Source organism: Gorilla gorilla, chromosome 7, assembly GCF_029281585.2.
Source record: "Gorilla gorilla gorilla isolate KB3781 chromosome 7, NHGRI_mGorGor1-v2.1_pri, whole genome shotgun sequence".
Lineage (NCBI taxonomy): Eukaryota > Metazoa > Chordata > Mammalia > Primates > Hominidae > Gorilla > Gorilla gorilla.
Genome location: NC_073231.2, coordinates 96,900,935 through 96,916,370, shown reverse-complemented (window position 1 = coordinate 96,916,370; position 15,436 = coordinate 96,900,935). Strand labels below are relative to the sequence as shown.

The following is a 15,436-nucleotide window of genomic DNA, read 5'->3' as shown; positions in this document are numbered from 1 at the left end:
CTTAAGTACATTAGATCTCACATATTATCTGTTTATAGAGTATTTTTATTCCAATAGACACATTAGCTCATCTCATGAATAGAGATGGCAAAGTATCATAATCATAATCATAAAAATACCTTGGATTGATGAGTATTATTTAACAACTATTGAGAAACCATAAACCATAGTATGATCTTTAACCTAGAATGAAGTAGTACTCATCTCATAAAAGCCTTTTGCTTTTTGTGGAAGTTGAGATTGCTGCAAATATAATCTCAATATATCTACTACCTTTTGTAGTGTAAGAAGAGTAACTGTCATGAGCCTCAAATGAGTTCTGCAGTAGAGAAACCATATAATGAAGTAAAGAAAAAAACAAACAACAACAACAAAAAAACCTTTATACTGATCACTACATGGGCAAAAAAGAAGACAGTTGTAGAGGTATGATAGAATAAAAAAAATTGATCAGTCAGATGGCAAAACTGTCATCTTCATCAAAATGCCAAGAAATGTTCTTAATCTTTTTGTGCCAAACCTTTTGTTTTAGTAAGATTCTGGGACTGTGTATATTTGTTCATTCACTCAATTGTTTATTTGACAAATATCGAGTGTTTACTAATGTGCCAAGCATTGTGCTAGATACTGGAGATCTAGTTATAAATAAGATAGATAGGTTTCTGACCTCAGAAATTTGGTTGGGGCTGGAGTTGTCACAATGGAGTGTGACAGGTAACACGACAGAATACTATAGTAATAAGATTTTGTTGATTTTTTCTTATAATTTTCTTTAACTCAATAGTCTCCAGGCTGCAGTTATAAAAACGCTGTTGTTTATTTTTGTAAATTACAGGCACTTTTGCAGGAAGTGCTACATCTTGATTCTGTACTTTCCAGGTTCCTGCAGACCTAGAAATGTCCTTATATCATATAGGGATCCTTATATTGTATTGTATCCTGATGCTACTGATCCACAAAAGATGCTGCGTGAGTGCAAACATCATTATTTGATTTCCCCTTAGGATTTCCAGCTGATGCCTAAGTGGATTTTTCTGGAAGAAAGAATGTATCTTTAGAAAGCAGAGTGAGGATCCTTCCTAATGTAATCTGAAACATAGTTTCATATGTGTAACTTCTGCTTTGCCTCATGCTCACTGAAATCTACAGCTAGCCTCATTTTCCACTTGTTTTTGACTCTCTCAGGCATCTTGAGGATTGAGATCATGTCATAGTTATCTTTTAGACTTAGTAAATGACTAATAAATGTTTCTTTTGAGTGACTCAAAAATTATTGCAGAAAAATTATCATCCTAGATCATTACTATTTTTCTATTGCATTTTTATTTAGACATGTTCAAAACTTTAATTTTTTTTTTTTTTTTTTTTGAGACGGAGTTTCACTCTTGTTGCCCAGGCTGGAGTGCAACGGCACGATCTCAGCTCACCTCTACCTCCACCTCCCGGATTCAAGTGATTCTCCTGCCTTGGCCTCCCGAGTAGCTGGGATTACAGGCATGCGCCACCACGCCTCGCTAATTTTGTATTTTTAGTAGAGATGGGGTTTCTCCACGTTGGTTAGGCTGATCTCGAACTCCTGACCTCAGGTGATCTGCCTGCCTTGGCCTCCCAAAGTGCTGGGATTACAGGCGTGAGCCACCACGCCTGGCCTCAAAACTTTAATTTGTTTTCATATTCATGTAAACTACTTTTGGATAATATGACAAACCACCAAAGAAAAAAGAAAAGAAAAACGTATAAAACATGGCAAGAACTGTGTTTTTAAAGAAAAAAGTTATTCAGTGATTCTTGTCAAAGCATGGTAAGGAAGACTGTATTTAGGGCTATAGTGATAGGTATAGGGACCATGGCAGCAGGGTCTTGCCATGGTGAAGAAGAGATTAGGCTCAATTCTGAATACAGCATGGACAAGTGGGAATTTATAGCCTAGGAGCATGCAGGACAGGGGCAGTAGATGGAAAATTACCAAGGAAATATCAGGGATAAGGGGGATTCTGACTAAACCAAGCAAACGGGATTCTTGCTGAAGACAGAACAGTTCAGGCCTCACATGGGGGATGCTGGAGGATGAGGAATCTGATCAAATATCAATATTGAGAATGGGGCTTCTTGCTAAATTAAGTTAGTAGGGTTCTTTGCTAAAACTGGATTTTACAAGGAAGTGCAGATGGGCCCAGCATAAGATTCAGAAACCTTACTTGTTTGACCAAGCAAAGAATCTTTGTCAGTGCTTAGGGTTTTTTGTGTTTTAACTCTGTTTTACAAGTAAACGATTATTTTAAAACTTTTGTCTCAAGAAACTTGTTTTTCGTTGTTTGACGTTATTCATAAACCTACTTACTGTGTATGTGTCAGGGACAATAGGCTACAAAACCAAAACTAAGATGACAACCTATTTTGTAAAATGAAACTTGTAAAAGGCAACAAACACACTGCATAGTTCCAAAAAGGTACTGTTACCAGAGTTCCAAACCGGTCAGGCCAACATTCCTGTTGTTAAAAAAAATCAATCAGGAAAAGTAGGGAATGCTGACACTTCCGCAAAGATCTACTTTCTCTTAGATAACAGATGTTGAAAACTGATTTCCCACAAAAAAACCGTAGAGGAATTGATAACCCCAGGAATATGTTTTCTTTATATAACTGCTGCAAAGTTTGACAGCAAAGAGTCAGTCCCTCCTCCTCCTTAGGGGAGATAAACTTGATAATCTGCTTTTGCTCCAGTTTTCTTGTAATCAAGTCACAGGCCTTTCCTCTTCGCTAGCCCCTTTCAGGCTGCTTTTTATCCGTCTTTCCTAGAGCAAAGGACTTGTCCCCCTCCATCCCATTTACTCTCGACCCCCTTTCAGTTACTTGGCATCTTCCTTTCCTCGCGTTTCCCAGTTGGTCCTAATTTGTTCCCCTTTTCTCTGGCTGGCTGGGCTCCCGTTCCTCCACTCCTGCTCCTCCCACTCTGCGGGTTCTTTCTTTCTCCCTCCCCTCCCCTCCCCCCGCCATGCCTCCCAGCGCGCTTCCCTTCCCCCGCCTCCCGGTCCTGCACCCTCCCCTCCCCTCCCCCCGCTTCCTGCCTTGTGACACATCCCGGGCACTCCCGGAGGCGGCAGCAGCAGCAGCTGCAGCGGCAGCCGCGGCAGCAGAGGCAGCAGAGGCAGCAGCGGCAGCAGCAGTAGCCACCACTCCGCCGAGGCCACAACCCCGGCTCGGCCTCCCCAGGCCCCGCCGCTGCCGCAGTCATGGCTGCTGATGGGGTGGACGAACGCTCGCCTCTGCTGTCAGCATCCCACGCCGGAAATGTCACTCCCACCGCCCCACCGTACTTGCAAGAAAGCAGCCCCAGAGGTAAGGCCAGCGTAGATCCCTCTACTTTGCAAGGAAACGCCCAGAAGGATAAAGACCTGGGAGCTCTAGCTTGGAGGTGGAGGTGAGCCTCTCGCTTGGGCTGAGGAAGGATGCTGACTGTGCCTTCCCAGGCAAGCCCGCCTGCCTGATAGCTTCTCCGCAGGGTTTTTCTGGTGGTGGTGGTGATGGTGGTGGTGGTGGTGGTGGTGGTGGTGGTGGTGGTGGTGGTGGTGGTGGTGGTGGTGGTGGTGGTGGTGGTGGTGGTGGTGATGGGGTGTGTGTGTGTGTATTTCACCACTTCTTACCCAGGGCTACAGGATGTGACATGAATTTCCCAAGCTCTGCTTAGCTGTTTTCAGAACAGCCCCTAAGCGCAGCTAGGAGGTGGTGCAAATCTTTCACAATCATTCACAAATCCTTTTCCGTTGCTGAGAAACCAGGAGTATTGCTCACCTTGGCATCTGTCCTTGAAAGGGCTTTAGCTTGAACAATATGCTTCTGCTACCATTCACCCAACAGTGCTCTGTTCACTCAGTGAATTGCCATACCCAAAACGAATACAGTTAATCAATATTCCTAATATGTCTGAAATTCCTGCCCCTCCTTTTTACTCCTACTTTCAAGGAGTATGTGTTAGATTTAATTGTGAATGAGAAGGAAGGACCTTACTTCTGATAGAAGGGAAGATGGGATATTTTTAATACATATCTGGGTGAGATTGAAATTAACTTGTAAAAAGTAACCCAGATTAATACTACATATATTTCTATTTTTTTCTCAAGAAGAATTAAAAAAGATTAAATGCAATGGGATCTGGAGAAATATGGAATCTATTTACCATACTATTTGATTTATTTAAAAATCGATCGTTGTTCTAAGCCTTTTAGTTGATTACTATAGTAAATAAATAAGGTGGGGTCAGGCGTTACAAGAAAATGGAAGGCAAGACTTAAAAAAACCCACTTAAGTTAGCGAAAAGATTGGTCAAAATGGCACTTGCAAATGTTCCTTAAGTGCATCTCTCTCTTTTTTTGGCTAAATATGAGCAAAGTTTAAAAACCCAAGGAAGCAAAAGTTAATGATTTTGAAAATATAAGTAGGTAATGTTTCTTGTAATACAAGTTTTTAAGTTCAAGTCTGGAATTAGAGCTGACGTAGAGCAGGTTGAACTTGCTTAGTATTTAAAATTTCTATTTAACATTTTGTAACTTCAAAATCAACTATCTAGATCTTAATCCATACTTAACAAGAAGAAAAACAAAGGAAAAAGATGCTTAGCTGTAAATAATTCAGTGTGAGCCATGGCTTGAGAAATAAGGTACAGAGTCTTGCCCACAGAAAACCGACAGGTCACTTTTGTTGGTCAGCATTAAACTTGTATCAGAGGACACCAGGCAAGAGAATTTCCTCTAATGGGCCAATTTGATATGAATATTTTACTGTTATCTAAATCGTATTATGTAGAATAGACTTAAACACTCACTAATGAATGTTTCAACTTCATCAAGTCAGCCTTTTATGGCAAAATGTTTGGCGGTTTATTAGGAGACAAAGTTTCAATTTAAGTAATTGTCCTATAACCTATTTTCGTGCCCTCAACTAGAGGATAAGTTATTTTTTAAAAATGGTTACACTCAGGGACCGGCTTGTAGACATCTTTATTATTTTCCTTATATTTGTTTAACCTAATAAGATTCCTCAAACTACACAAGTATAAGTTCCAGTTCAGCCACTGAGAAAAAGTAGTGTCATTGTAGAAAACTTTTAACAACCAGAGAAATTCAATGACTTAGCAAAAAGCTTCTTCTGCCTTATGGTAGAATACATTTTTTCTTAATTGGTGAATGAGACAGGTTAGATGATTAGAGAAACTCTTAATTTCATATGACATAACACCTACTAAGGAAGAAGCATAAATGAGAGGTAAAAGCATTTTATTTGCATTTTGACAGAATATTTTTCTTCATAAGTAACAAACATTGTAATAAATATTATGAGTAACACACAAGATCTGGAAGACCACCACTATTCATTCATTTATTAATTTATTGGGAAGCACAATGTGCCATACACTGCTCTAGGGGAACAAGAGTGATCAATCCCATACCCTCATGAAGCCTATATTGTATTAGGGAGAAAGAATAAATAAATACATGGCTGAATTATTTCAGATTGTAAAAAAAAATTCTATCACTAGATCAGATGTTTTTGGTAGTTGAAAACCATTAGGATTGACAGTTGGAATTCAATCAGAAATAGAATGCACTTTCTGATAATGAATTTTAGTTCATGATCCCATTTACAATTATTCAGACTTTTATTTTTTTAAAAAAAGAAGTTAAAAGCTATAACTAGTGAATATTTTCTCCAATCTAACCCTTTTCTCTTTCTTTTACCTTCTAAAGTACATGAATGTTAGTTCCCACCTCCAAGATGAAATAGTCCATTTCAGGTTGAAAGTTGGTGGAGTGTTTATTTCTAGACAGATTATTAATAATGTAGCAGGGAGCAGTTAGTACTCTGTGTTTGGTTTTAGCACGAGAAAAATCATGTGTGGTCTGTGTAACAATCCATGTTGGTTTCTAAGTGGAGCGTGTCTAGTGTTCTCTACTGTCAGTATTGGATTCATGCATAGGAAATCGCTTCTCTCCTGCTTACAGTGCTTCATTTAATATACTTGCCAGTTTTTGTTTAGGTATAGAAATTAAAATTAAAGAGAGTTTTAGGCTCATCTGAAAGGAGATTGGAAGAAATACCACAAAATTTACACAGTTTTGATGTATTAATTGATTCCTTTATACATCTGCTAATTTTGTAGTTAGGATATAACAAAAGAATATGACCTTTGAATTTATAAGATTTTTTCTGTGAAAATTGTTTATATCTGGGGTTGTCTCATTATGTTTTCAATATGGAAATGGGATTACATACTTCACTATAATTCATAAAGGGAAAATAATAATTTGTTATACAGAGGCAGACAGTTTGATTTACTTAGTTTATTTTATTATTCAGCAAATAAATATTTGAGTACCAGCCAAATCTGTGGTAGGAGAAGAAAAATAGACATGGCTCCTCTTCCAGTGTAGTGGGGGTATTGAGAAATAAATTATGTAATCACACAAACAGATGCAAAATGCAATGGTGATGAAGACAGTGCTGGAAATATATGCAATACCTTGAGAGTATAAATTAAGATTTAATTTTGTTGAGGGAGTCGGAGAAGGCTTTCTTGATGCTTGAATGAGATCTGAAAGTTGAGCAAGAGTTAACTTGGCAAAAGGTGGACTGGAAGACCATTATAGGCAAAGAAAGCAGTATTGGCAAAGCCATCAGCAGGGTGGAGTATGACAAATACAAGGAGCTTAAGGAAGGCCAACGTGGCTAAAATGGAAACAGCAATAGGAAATGCACTGCAAAATGGGACTGGCGAGATAGGTATGGTGGATATTCTCCGAAGACTCTCTTTCCCCTTCAAAGAACTATGTCTTCTGATATTCAGTTTCCTCCCCTTGAATCTGGGCTGATGCCATGACTTGATTTCGACCTCTAGAATAAGATAGAAAATATGCTGAATGACTTTGGAGGGTAGGTCAGAAGAGGTTTTACAGCTTTTATCTTGGTCTTTTGTAAAGTACACTCTGGGGAAAGTAACTTGTCATGTAAGAAGTGGAACACCCTGAGACTGCCATGCTTTATGGAACCTGAAACTAGCCTCGTAGAGAGAAAGATGCCTGACCAGCCCTCAGACATGTGAAGGGAGATGCCATCTTGGATGCCAAGCTCAATTGAGCCTTTACCTGACTCCAGCCTTAGCCAAATTCTTACTACAACCACATGTGGCCAACTTGTTCTGCAGCAACAGATGACCAGAATAATGAATATGAATCAGCCCATCCAGGATATTGTTGGTCATGTTAAGGAATATTGCCATAAGCAAAGGGATGACTGGATTAAATCTTTATTATTAGTTTTTAAACCACTCTATAGATTAGAGAATGAATTAGAGGATTGGCTAGAGTAGACAAGAATAGATGACTTCCTTGATTATTGTAATAATTCGGGCAATTTAACTGAACTATTTCAGTAGCTTGGACTCAGGTGGTGGTAGAGATGGAGAGATGAAGGATGATGTTAAGGAGGTGGATTGAACAGGGCTTGATGATGGATTGCACATGGAAGTGAGGGAGAAGTGTCAAGGGTATCTCCTAGAATTCTGGCTATGCAACGTCATGGTGTGATTACCAGAACACCAGAAGACGGAGAACACCAGAAGAGGACTGAGTTTTGGGGAACGCGGATAATGAACTTAGTTTTAGACATGATGTATTTCAGATGCTTTCAAATATCCAAGAAGAGATGTGACAATTGGATCTACAGATCCCATTTCTGGCAAAATGGGACCTGTAGTGTAGATCCGGTTGTCATATCTCTTCTTAGTCCTCGTTTCTTAGGACTAAGAAACGGGGCCTGGGCTGAATATATAAAATTGTCTGTTATTTGCATATTGGTGATAGCTAAGTACATGGATGTTGATTCAGAACTTCCCAGGGCCCTACCATAGGATGTGCTGTGATGGAACATACATGTGCTAAGGTAGTGATTAAAGCCTTCAGGCCAGAGGCCTCCAGTTTTTTTGTTTTTGTTTTTTTTTCTTGAGACAGGTTCTTACTCTATTGCTCAGGCCAGAGTGCAGTGGTATACTCATAGCTCACTGCAGTCTTGACCTCTCAGGCCCAACTAATCCTCCCACCTCAGTCTCCTGAGTAGCCACCACACTCATCTAATTTTTTTGTATTTTTTATAGAGATGAGGTTTCACCAGCTTGCCCAGGCTGGTGTCAAACTCCTGGGCTCAGGCAATTTGCCTGCCTTGGCCTCCCAAAGTGCCAGGATTACAGGCATGAGCCACCACACCAGACCCAGAGACCTCCAGTTCTAAGATGTCATACACATATTGTCATTTTCTCTGTGTACCACAGTGTGAAAAACTTTGAGCCGCTCCATATGAGATAACCTAGGGAGAAAGAGTAATCTAAGAAAAGGAGAAAGCCTGGACAAAGCTTTGAAAAACCTTCACATTTAATGACTAGGGAGAGGAAGGTGAATGTAGCTGCCGGCAAGGTGACAAAAACCAGGAGATGATAATATCACAGAATCAAGAGCAAGAAAATACTTCAAGAAAGGAGTCTTCATGCAAAAGTTTAAGAAACAGCAAAGATGATAAGGACCAAAAATGTCTTTTGAAGTTAGTGTCATGGAGATCATTAGGGACTTTAGTGACAGTTGTTTATATTTGTTTATATTCAAGCTCTTTTTAAAGAATTGAAGAATTATCTATTTCCATCTAATGTAATATTCCAATATACCTTTATTTTAATTGCAAACTGACCTCAAAGCAGCTTAACATAAATGAAAAGGTTAATATTTCTTTACTCTGAAACTCATTTAGGTTTTCTATAAAGCATAATTGTCATAATTGTGTTTTAGAAGACATTGCTATATCCTTTTCACCTTTAAAAAACATGTAATCTTGAAATTGCTTGAGAAAATGTTTTCAGTGAGTAGAAAAATAAAATAAATTGACTCCTGGTTTTGAGACATATTATTTAATATGTACTCTTATGCTTTCTTAGAAATCCTACAGTAAATAGGTTTATTTTTAGTGACTCCCATGTCCTATACCTGGAGAAATCTAAGGTTAGAGATAGTGTCTTAGTTTAAAGTTAGGTAAGGTCTTAGTTCATTTTTAACTATGTTCTACACTTGGCTAGACTTTTACTGAATTAAAGAGATTGAATACATTTTGGCAGTCTTTTAAATTTCTGAGTCTCCCTGCATACTTGCAGAGTATAAGGTTGTCTGTGGATTGGCAGGAAGAGATGACACAGATACAGGGACTGTTACCACATGCACAACCCATTGTAAGGCTAGATTAAATTCTCACTTTACTTGCCAAGGATTTGGAAACCCACTGGAAGCCAGATTGTCACAATGAGGAGAAAAGGATGCAGGATATTTGAGAGCAGCTTCCTGAAGCTCCCCCAAGCCCCAGTAGAGTGTTCACCTGCTGTGATACTGAGCAAGCAGGGCCTTGGCAAATATGAGAAGCCTGTTGTGCTATGCTAACGCTAATGCTCCATTTAAGGGAATTTTTTTCAAAATGGTTCTTGAATCAAAATTTGCTTCACTGAGGCCACATCCTCATCAAGGAAAAATAGAGCCCACACATTGGTGAAATAGATCTGCTTCTAGCTTTCCAGTATGGTGGTGAGCTCATTTGCTGTTGTAGTCTTTTTGTCATTATTCTGTAGGCATCAGGCTCCAGGATTCTTTTATTCTGTTTTATAATGCCCACATTTCCTTCTGTCTATACTGAGCATCTTTAAAATATTAATCAAGAAATGTTTCATTCAGTCATCCTTTCAAACATTTGAATGCCTATTACAGTATTCCAGATGCTGGAGAGCTTACATTCCTGTGAGAGATACATACAGTAAGTGTTATAATTTCAGAGGGTGAAGAAAATAAAGCAACCTGTGAGGGTGGAGAGTAACTGTTTGGATGGCAAATGTTTGAGATGAGTGTCCAGGAAAGACAACTCAGAGATAGCAATCACTGAGAGACCTGAAACATGAGTTGGATCAGCCTTTGGAAGATTTACCGAAAGAGTGCTCCAGGCAACGGGAACAGCAAGTATAACACTTGCTATTTTAAAAACAAGGAGGAGGCTGGGCACTGCGGCTCATGCCTGTAGTCCCAGCTACTCATGAGCCTGATGCTGGAGGATCTCTTGAGCCCAGGAGCTTGAGGCTGCAGTGAGCTGCGATTGTGCCATTGTACTCCAGCCTGCGCAACAGAGTGAGACTCTGTCTCAAAAATAAATAAATAAATAAACAAAAACAAGGGACAGTGGGTTAGAGCATGGTGACTTAGAGGACAGCAGAAGAGGTAGAGGAAGTGCGAGGTGTAAATGAGGGAAGCCCAGGGGAGATTTCTATTCCACCTGCTGAAGAAGGGATTATGTCTTGAGGATAATGAGAAGCTATGGAGAGGTTGGAGCAAAGGAGAGACATGAAAACACTTTACTTTTTAAAAAAATCACCCTTGGTTGGCATGTGGAGGAGAACAGACTAATGAGACATGACACTAATCCGGATGCTGTTAGAGCAGAAGAGGCAACAGGGGATGGTGATCTAAACCAGGGTACAGGTGACAGAAGCACTGAGGTGTGGTTGGTGTCAGGATGTATTTTAAACAGGACTTGCTGACGGGTTGAGTCAGTGAAAAGAAAGGAATCACAAATCTCCAAAAATGACCCAACTAAGTAGGTACAAGGTTATATCTGAGATAGGCAAACAGGAGGAAGAGTTGGCCATGTGTTTGGGAGGTGGGAGAAGAACAGTGGAAATCACTATTCTGTTTCAGTCATGTGGAGTTTGCAATACCTTTAGTTATTCAATTAGAAATGTGAATTAGGCAGTTTGTTGTACAAATATGAGGTCTGAGAAAACCTAGGGTTGGAGAGCAAATTTCATTCAACAATTATTTATTAAATGTACAGTAGCATTTTCCTGGAGAGGGAGACGATACTCTCAATTTCCTGTTTGTTTCCAAGGACTATGCAGACTCTTCAAGAATGTAAAACTTGTAGGGTAGAGCATTCTGTTAAAATTTTGGAAGGTTTGCCAAATGCATACAAATGTTAGCTAGATGGATATAGATATTGGAGAAGAAAGTTAACAGGAGGGATGTTCATAACTATCTTTGAGGGCAATAAACAGCTATCTGGGAAGTGATCTAAATGGAAACTGTAATACTTCCATTTGGGAAAAGCAGGTAACCCTGAATACACCTTGTGCTCAGGTGTTTTGTGTTTCTTTCTTTCTTTCTTTCTTTTTTCTTTTTTTTTTTTGATACAGACTCTCACTCTGTTGCCCAGGCTGGAGTGCAGTGGCGTGATCTCAGCTCACTGCAACCCCTACCTCCCAGGTTCAAGCAATTCTCCTTCCTCAGCCTCCCAAGTAGATGAGACTACAGGTGCCTGCCACCACACTTGACTAATTTTTGTATTTTTAGGAGAGGTGGGGTTTCACCATGTTGGCCAGGCTGGTCTCGAGCTCCTGACCTCAAATGATCCACCCACCTTGGCCTCCCAAAGTGCTTGGATTACAGGCATGAGCCACCGCGCCTGGCCTGTGCTTCATTTTTAATGAGTAAGAGGTATTCAATAAATTGGGAATGGCATTCCATAGTAGCTCCTGAAAAGGAATACATTCTTCCTGCTGTTTCTGTTATTTTATGAGGGTTTCTATGCTTTTTTAGAAAAATTTTTGGTGGTAGTGGGGGTGTGCAAAGGAGTTTATGTTGCTTTTGAACTTTTCTAGATTTTTTCTTTTCCAGTTGCTGTTGTAAAGTGAGTTCCTTTTCTTCTGTAAAAACCACAACAACCAAATGTGAAAAAAGCCAAAAGCATGGTTCCTTTTTCTGGACTTCAGGTGCATTGTGCAGGTATTGTGTAACTAACTCCCTTTAGAGTCCAGAGAAGGTCTGCCACCAGGTAGTGTTTGGCTTGGGAGACCTGAGGCTTTTTATCTCTGCCAGTTACTACCTGTTTGGCCTTGGAATCATTACTTTACATCTCAGGGCCTCAGTTTCCCACATTTATCCAAGGAGTGGTGCATTATGTTTCCTTTGGCTTTTATATTTTATGACACAGTTGTTCTTAGGAAGCTGGACACACTTAGGAAAATATATCTATAAATTTACCTTTGGCTTTTATATTTTATGACACAGTTGTTCTTAGGAAGCTGGACACACTTAGGAAAATATATCTATAAATTTAAAATGTAGATGCTTGTTATCCTTTCTTATCTCACTCTTTTACTTCCAATGTCCCTCTTTCACCTAAATAGCTATTCCTTCCAGTATGCTTTTAGAAATGAGAAAGATAATATATTGAAGATTAAGGATGTTACATGACTCTTGTAAAAATTAGAAGCCCAACTAGCATGCACTGTTTTATTTCTCTGTAGAATATATTTGCATGTGTGTGCTGCATGATTGATTAGGGCATTTTATTCTAAGCATTTACTTCGGAAGGCAATGGCAAAATTTTTCTTCCTCTCATATTGAGATATTTAGGCTTGGTCAATCTGTAATAAGGATTTTAAAACAGTGTACAAGAAAGCCCCGAATTTTTTGACATTTTTAACATGTGATTTCTACAGGGGGAGAATTTGGAAGAAGGCATGTTACAATATGACATTTTATTGTTTGAGAGATTAAGTGCTACGACTGACAATCCAGAGGAGAAACAATATAGAGAAATGATAGTGAGTAGACTTAAATGAGATTTTCAGACACCTTTTAGACCATTGGACATATCCAAATAAACATTGATTTCTATTCGCTGTATGGATTTTACAAACTAATATAAAGTTATTTTAAAGTTTTGTAACAAAAGCATTTTCCAAGTTTATAGAATTTGGTTGTCATGTTCTAGTTCTCTATATAAAATACCTTGCCAAGCTCAGCAAAAGTCGTATTTGGATTTGCTACCATCCCTTAATGAGGACATAGGTCATTATTAAAACTATCAGACATGCCTGAATACAAGATGACCTAAGTGGAAGCCATGTGGTCTTTTATGACCCAGCTTCAAAAGTCAAATATAATGTCATTTCTGCCATCCTCTATTTGTCAAAGCAGTTACAAATACCCAGATTCAAGACTTCACCTCTCAATGGGAGCAGTGCCAAAGAAGTTGTGGCTATTTTGTAAAACCACCATAATAAGCCATGTCATATCCATAGAATGAAACAACATGATGCTGGAAAAGAAATTATTAAACTCTATATACAGTTATGGAAAGATACACTGTAAAATGAAAAAACAATGAGATGAAGAATAGTTTATAAGTCATACTCTCTTTTGTAAGAATGATGGAATAAATGAGAATATGTATATGTGTATATTACCTGTGCTACACTCAAGGAATACTAAAAGGATACATAATAATAACATAAGTGGAAATCTCTGAAGTAAGACTTGGCGAATGGGCATAAGGGTTGGAGTAACAATTCTGAGCATATGCCTTTTTACATGATTTTGATTTTTGAGCCATGCCAATATATTACTAATAAAATTTAATATGTAATAAATACATTAAACTTTGGCTACATTATATTATTGGTATTTGTGAAGTTTGTCTTGGATTAGTACCTCAAACATGTTAACAAAGCCATTTTTTTAGGCTGTGTCCCCACATCTCTGTATAGGTCCTTGCAGTTGCATATGTTATTTCACCCTGCTTGATTACTCCAGCCTATAAAGATATTAATAGGAAGAATCCTGTTTTGAGATGGAAGATCTATTACTATCTATACACTTTTCCCTAAGACCATACTCATTGCCTCATACACTTATTAGCCATTTATAGTCTTTTCCAAATGAGATCTACTTTTTTTTTTTTTGAGATGGAGTCTTGCTCTGTCGCCCAGTCTGTAGTGCAATGGCACAAAAATGGCACAAATGAGATCTACTTTTTACTTCCTATAGGTAGATGAGTAGGAAAGGGATTCTTAAAATTGTAACATTTAAATTCTACACATTTGCTGGGGCTCCTTTCTTTCATGCAGTCTTTTCTAATTTCTGTTGCTGGAATATATATGTTCCCAAAACAATACCTCATATTTGTACTATATATCTTTTTGTTTTTTTGAGATGGAGTCTCGCTCTGTCGCCCAGGCTGGAGTTCAGTGGCACGATCTCGGCTCACTGCAAGCTCTGCCTCCCAGGTTCACGCCATTCTCCTACGTCAGCCTCCCGAGTAGCTGGGACTACAGGCGCCCGCCACCACGCCCGGCTAATTTTTTGTATTTTTAGAGATGGGATTTCACTGTGTTAGCCAGGATGGTCTTGATCTCCTGACCTCGTGATCTGCCTGCCTCGGTCTCCCAAAGCATTTGCACTACATATCTTAATACTTATCTATGCATATGATCCCATAAGGAGAGACAAGGAGGGAGATAGGATTCCTGTCTCATCAGGGAGCTCTACTATAGTCCCTTGCCTATGAACTTTTACATTTAGGCACTTAACAAATATCGATTGTATGAATGAATGATAGCCTGAGAAAATAAGGAAGGATATGATGGTGATGATGAAGTCACTTAGGAACTGAAAGTTTTACAGGTTGCTGGAGGAATGTGGGAATAAAAGACAGAAGTGATCCAGCAGAGCATGTGGTCAGATCTTTGTCCTCATTAGAAACATCCACATGACAAAGGGAAGAACTCCATGGCTGTAACCCCTGCTTGCTACAGTGGGGGTGCCATTTTAATGGTTTAATTCCTAGATTTCTTTAGTAATTTCTTTTTTTTTTTTTCTTTTTTTGAGACAGAGTCTCTCTCTGTAGCCTAGGCTGGAGTGCAATAGCACGATCTTGGCTCACTGCAACTTCTGCCTCCGGGGTTCAAATGATTCTCCTGCCTCAGCCTCCCGAGTCGCTAGGATTGCAGGTGTGCACCATCAGTCCTGGCTAATTTTTGTATTTTTAATGGAGACGGGGTTTCATCATGTTGGCCAAGCTGGTCTCTAACTGCTGACCTCTTGATCTGTCCACCTCGGTCTCCCAAAGTGCTGGGATTATAGGCATGAGCCACTGTGCCCAGCCATAATTTCTGTATTTTAAAATAAAATTCCATTAATCCATGGGCTACAGATAAACAGTAGAATTTAAGGGATTTATTCACTAGATATTCTCTCAACACCTACCTAAAAAAATAAATATTGATTCTAAAGACTCTTGACTTTCTCTGGCACTAGAGCTCATACAGCGGCCTTATCACATCACTTCAGTTATGAAGCAGCAGTCAAATTTAGATAATAAACAAGTGGAATGAAGATGTGATGGGTATCACCATCCTTGCATCTTAACAGGTCTTTCCTAGTGGCACCAATCTCTGAAATTTCCCCAGGGATGTGGTGTTGCTTTTGGTATCAGTTCCAGGGACTGCCACTTGGCCATTCCTATATTAACCTATGGGCCGGGGAACAAAGTTGGCAATTTTACTGGTTGCCAAGAATATTTGTTC

General features: G+C 39.2%; 1 protein-coding gene across 1 annotated transcript in view; it reads left to right on the top strand.

Annotated features, from left to right (window-relative positions):
- Window positions 1-2,941: 2,941 nt before the first annotated feature.
- PIP4P2 (phosphatidylinositol-4,5-bisphosphate 4-phosphatase 2) overlaps window positions 2,942-15,436 on the top strand; it is a 46,729-nt gene continuing 34,234 nt past the window's right edge. The window contains exon 1 of the mRNA XM_004047265.5: window positions 2,942-3,339. Coding sequence (XP_004047313.4) covers window positions 3,234-3,339 — 106 coding nt within the window. The 5' untranslated portion in view covers window positions 2,942-3,233. The remainder of the gene's footprint in view (window positions 3,340-15,436) is intronic.